Source organism: Barbus barbus (genome assembly GCF_936440315.1).
Source record: "Barbus barbus genome assembly, chromosome: 9".
NCBI lineage: Eukaryota > Metazoa > Chordata > Actinopteri > Cypriniformes > Cyprinidae > Barbus > Barbus barbus.
In genome coordinates, this window is record NC_136737.1 from 980,541 (window position 1) to 986,445 (window position 5,905).

At 42.7% G+C, this 5,905-nt stretch overlaps 1 protein-coding gene across 1 annotated transcript; it reads right to left on the reverse strand.

The window, feature by feature from the left end:
- Positions 1-1,346: 1,346 nt before the first annotated feature.
- tmem88bl (transmembrane protein 88b-like) lies at positions 1,347-5,636 on the reverse strand. Its single transcript, XM_079424529.1, has 3 exons — positions 5,580-5,636; positions 4,123-4,402; positions 1,347-2,158 (listed from the first exon to the last, which is right to left on the reverse strand). Exons 2-3 carry the CDS (start codon positions 4,399-4,401, stop codon positions 1,931-1,933), a joined length of 507 nt encoding a protein of 168 aa, XP_079280655.1. The 5' UTR covers position 4,402; positions 5,580-5,636; the 3' UTR covers positions 1,347-1,930.
- Between the last annotated feature and the right edge of the window lie 269 nt (positions 5,637-5,905).

Consider the following 5,905-nt stretch of genomic DNA (forward strand, 5'->3'; position numbering starts at 1 on the left):
CTCCATCTAACAAGCCTTCAATATTCTACCACTCACCTCCAGTCACCTCTGCACGACCTTGGTTACTCACCTGTTCAAATAAACACCAACTCACCAAATAAACACCAACATCTGTGTCCGGGGTTTATGTTACAATAGCAACCACGTAATGATTTGACATCCACCCGCAACACAGCAGCAACTGCATAGAAACACTTCTGAAACTCTCAAAAGACCTAACAACGCTCTATCAGTCTATCAGACACAACTCCAGAACCGCATAGCAACACCCTTGCAACTCTCCAAAACAGCATAGCAACGCACATACACTAATAATAAAAAACACCATAGCAACTGCATAGCAACACACATACACACTAATAATGACAAAAAACACCACAGCAGCTGTATAGCAACACCCTTGAAACTGCCTAAAATACCATAGCAACACCCTGGCAACCACTCACAACTCCCCACCATGACACTATAAAAACTACAAGTCAAGTCAAGTCAATATTATTTATATAGCGCTTTTAACAATGCAAATTGTGTCAAAGCAGCTTTACATCGGCTTGATATACAGCTGGGTGGCTTTATATCAGCTTTACAGTATTTAGACGGGGAAATAAAATTGAAAATACAAACTAATGACATGAACATTTTATGGTGTTTATGTTTGTCATGTTTACAGTTTGGCAGTCAGTGTCACTATGAATGAAATATATGGCTCTGGAACATCACGAGGTGATGAAAGAATGACAGAGTTATCATTGTTTTAGTGAACGAGACGCAGGTACTTCCAGATGCAGAACTTTCTCTCTCCATTCGTCTGCCTCTGCCTTTGTGCTGGTTGTCATTATTTGTCATTAGCTCAACCCTTTCTCATCCCATTATGTTGCCATGGCAAAGGTCCAGCCGCTGCCTGTTGTCATGGTGATAAATCACAGTGTGTTAGATGGGGGGGGGGGGGGGCATTAAGAGTTTTGCAAATGCAAATCACACGCTGAGAGCATTCAGGTCAAACTGACCCGGAGTTTAAGAGTTAAACTGTAAATCACACAGTCTGACCTCAGTCACAAGGACAAACTCCAACTCCTCCAAACACAACTGCAGGTCATTCCGTTACGACAAACATTACATATGCACATGATGTGACCATTTAAATCGTATCAGCTTCCATCCAGAGTTATACAGAATGATGTTTGAAGCTGAAGTTTCTGGATGATTTAGCGTCCTTCTCTTGTGCTCTAAATACGAGGAATATTTCTGAGCCTCATGAATTTATAATTGCGAGATATTTTTACAGCGCTGGCTTTTGGGACGCGTCTGATCTGAGACTCTTCAAAATGAAGTCCAACCACAGATTTGATTCTAGTCAGTTTATTCACAATTCTGCACATTTGAATCACAAAGCAGACCAATATAAACATCAACATGAGTGAGTAAACACATCTCTAGACTAGTACACTCATTCGCACACCACCGAAACGTCAGTTTGGTAACACTTCAATTGTGTTACATACATGTAAGTCTGCAACACCGTGTTTTTCTTCAGAAGAAAGAGATATTTTTCTGAAGGGATGCTGTACATTTGCGTGATTGTTTCGTACAGAGCATCGTCATATATCGCACACAAACAGACTTAACGCAACTAGCATGTGCGGAAAGAAAGTAGTCATAAAATGTAATGTGGTAACATATTTACAATTTAAATATACAGAAACACTTATTCTTGAACTTTGCATCAATTTCTCAATCATTTGAATTAGATTCTCTGAAAAACGTTTCCAGAGTTGCATTTGGTCATCCAGGGATATATTACATACATTGTGTTATACATACATGATTGTGTTTCTGTAGAGTTACAGTAACGCCGTTGCTGTGCCGTGAGATTACTGTTGCTAGAGGTCACACCGGACGCTGACCTGAGAATGGTGCGCGTGTCTGTCAGTCAAACCCAGGCATGGATGTCCCGCCTCCAGCCCAAGACCCGTCCTTGGTACCGAGCTTCTGTGATTGGCTGAAAATATAAGAGAAGGTGGAGCCGCCTGAGAAGAGCGCAGAACGTTGCCGCAGCAACCACGACCAGCGGAGACATCATGACAAAGCCCAGGATGATGAGAGCAGAGCAACTGTTGTCATCAAGGTAGAGACAAAGAGCAGCCTGAGAAGCCACAACCTGTAGAAACAGAACCTGAACATTAGAATTTTGGGTGTATAGCTGTGTGTTTGTGGGCATCTGTGTTTGTGGGTGTGTTTGTGGCCGTATTCATGTGCTTGCGTGTGTTTGTGGGTGTATTTTTTTGTATGTTTGTGGGTGTATGCGTGTACTTGTGGCTGTATGTGGGCATATCTGTGTTTCTGGGTGTTTGAGGGTGTTTGTGGACGTATGCATGTGCTTGCATGTGTTTGTAGATGTATTTGTGGGTGTATGCGTGTGTTTGTGGATGTATGTGTGTGTCTGTGGGCATATCTGTGTGTTTGCGGGAGTTTGTGGACGTATGCGTGTGCTAGCGGGTGTTTGTGGGCGCATTTGTAGGCGTGTTTGTGGGTGTATGCGTGTGCTTGTGGCTGTATGTGGGCATATCTGTGTGTTTGTGGGTGTATGCTGGTGTTTGTGGACATATGCGTGAGTCTGTGAGCATATCTGTGTTTGTGGGCATATGCACGTGCTTGCATGTATTTGTGGGTGTCTTTGTGGTTATATGCATGTGTTTGCGGCTGTATGTGGGTATATCTGTGAGTTTGTTGGTGTATGCATATGCTTGTGGCTGTACGTGGACATATCTGTGTGTTTGTGTGCATTTGTGGGCATGTTTGTGGGTGTATGCGTGTGCTTGTGGCTGTATGTGGGCATATCTGAGTTTGTGGGTGTATGCGTGTGCTTGCAGCTGTATGTGGGCTTATCTGTGTGTTTGTGGGTGTATACATGTGCTTGCGGGCATATCTGTTTGAGTATGCTTGTGGGCGTATGCTCGTTTGTGGGCATATGTATGTGTTTGCGGGCATATGCGTGTGTTTGTGGGTGTATGTGTGTTTTGTGGGCATATGGATGCCTTAGTGGGTGTATGCATGTGTTTGTAGGTGTATGCATGTGCTTGTGGGTGTACATATTTGCAGGCGTATGCAGATGTTTGCGGGTGAATCTGTATTAGTGGGCATATACATGCGTTTGTGCATGTGTTTGTGGGCATATCTGTGAATTTGTAGGCATATGCATATGCTTGTGGGTGAATATGTGTGCTTGTGGGTGTAAGCACATGTTTGTGGGTGAATCCGTGTGTTTGTGGACGTATGCGTGTTTGTGGAGGTATGCGTGTTTTGTGGGCATATGCATGCATTAGTGGGTGTATGCATGAGGGCATGTATGTGTGTTTGTGGGTGAATCCGTCTGTTTGCGGGTGTATGTGTGTTTTGTGGGCGTATGCATGCATTAGTGTGTAAGCATGTGATTAGGGGCATATACGTTTATTTTGTGGGTGAATCCGTATGTTTGCGGTCGTATGCGTGCTTGTGGAGGTATGCGTGTTTTGTGGGTGTATGCAAGTGATTGTGGGTGTATATGTGTGTTTGTGGGTGAATCCGTGTGTTTGCGGGTGTTTGTGGGTGAATCCGTGTGTTTGTGGGTGAATCCGTGTGTTTGCAGGCGTATGCGTGTTTGTTGAGGAATGCTGTTTTATAGGCATATGCATGTGGTAGTGGGTGTATGCATGTGATTGTGGGCATTTATGTTTGTTTGTAGGTGAATCTGCAGTGTTTATAGATGTATGCATGTGTTTGTGGGTGAATCCACGTGTTTGCGGGCATATGCGTGTGCTTGTGGAGGTATGCATGTTTTGTGGCCGTGTGCATGCATTAGTTGGTGTATGCATGTGATTGTGGAGGTATGCATGTTTTGTGGGCGTATGCATACATTAGTGGGTGTATGCATGTGATTGTGGAGGTATGCATGTTTTGTGGGCGTATGCATACATTAGTGGGTGTATGCATGTGATTGTGGGCATTTACGTGTGTTTGCGGGTGTATGCGTGTGCTTGTGGGTGAATCCATGTGTTTGCGGGTGTATGCGTGTTTGTGCAGGTATGCGTGTTTTGTGGCCGTGTGCATGCATTAGTGGGTGTATGCATGTGACTGCATATCTACCCGTGAATGGCACAGGAAGCCGGCGTACAGCAGCAGGGCGGCGGGAAGCAGAATGAGGCTGAAGATCAGGACCATCAGCACCACACACATCAGCAGCAGCAGGACGTTCCACACCAGCAGAAGCAGCGTCCACAGCACACACCCACAGTGGCCCCGTCGGGGCCCCCAAACCCCGCTGTCACACTGAGCCGGAGGAGGCGGCAGCATCCGGATCCCGTCACCCACGTCAAAGTCTTCATCACCTCCACCATCATCTAAAAGCACCGTCATACCACACATCCTAAACACACAAACATATTCTAAATTTAATATAACATAAAAATATGATATTAAACTTAAATATCAAATATATAACTATATAAAAGTCCATTTGAATTGACTTGATTCACACTTCACATACATCCATCACCAAATATGGGTTTCAAGACTGATGTGTTCACACTGCAGACTTTGTTTTGGAATAATAAAATTAGATTTTGTTTTTAATCAGACAGTCAAAATCTGGTATGTAATAGCTATAAATGTTACTGATGTGCATGATATTACATACACATCATGTCTCTAATAACGGATAAACGATCTGACTGTTTATCCATACACATTTTAATCACATATTAATGTGGTTTGGATTGGAGTTCTAAAATCTGATGAGATTTCTTTGCAGACCGCAAACAACTAAACAGACATGAGTCCAGATAAGTCAATAAATATGACAATAAATGCCTGCAGAGGAGAGATGAATATAACAAATGAGAAACACATGAACAAACCCTTTAATAAAACACAGAGAAACAAAAGAGGCCGAGCGAGAGACAGATGTAGAGGGAAGCCTCGGGTTTATGGAAATGAAGATGATTATAGTGAACTGAATGCTTCATGACACACAAACACAATACAATATAACACAAACACATCACTTACTTCAGGGCGTTACCTCACTAAACAACATAAAAGTCAAAATGAGATCAGAACAAAATCTGTTTTCACTAGATTAGGCACAGTTTACAGATTTCAGTATAAACATCATACTCCAATATAAACAATATAAGCATTTTGATTATAATATAACCTGTCCATGTCATTTATTCACGCTTAACAGTTTTGGCCGCTCTCGCATCGATTTATTGATGGATTCTCCTCAGCTTGATGAATCTTTCTCCAGGACACTTCAGGAACAAACACTTGGGAAGCAGAGCAGAACTGAAGAAACAGCCCGAGTCTGTTTTTAACGGTTACTTAGTCTGCAATTTTCGCGCGCTTCATTTTAACGTTTTTCTTTGGCGCGTTCTGAGTCAACGGCATTTCTGGGACTCGGTTCAACTATTGAGACACAGCCTCGGTCTATCTGGACCCTAACATCCTCTGAATGAAAGAGGAATAAATGCTAATAATGACTGTTTGAGTCGACATTATCAAACACTTCACAGGATTACAGGAAGAAGTTTTCAGTGTCTTACCTGCTGTGGAGCTGAAGAGATTTTATTCCCTTATCCAGCAGATACAAACATCACACTGAGATAGAGAGAGAGAGAGAGAGAGAAGGAGAAAGAGAGAGAGAGAGAGAGAAGGAGAGAGAGAGAGAGAGAGAGAGAGAGAGAGAAGGAGAGAGAGAAGGGCTGAGGTCTATCTGAGGACATCGATCGAACTAAAAAGGTTCACATTTTCTTTTAAAAACTAGTTTAATGCAAAACCCCATATATTGATTATGGATACAAGAGTAAAAATCATAACAAATGAATGTTAATTACTCAAACTCTGTGAGAAGCTGTAAAAAAAATTCTGT

Coding starts and splice junctions, on each gene's coding strand:
- tmem88bl (XM_079424529.1), bottom strand. CDS start 4,401: ATGTGTGGTATGACGGTGCTTTTAGATGATGGTGGAGGTGATGAAGAC. Junction 2,159..4,122: donor GCTTCCTGTGCCATTCACGG/GTAGATATGCAG, acceptor CTGTTTCTACAG/GTTGTGGCTTCTCAGGCTGC.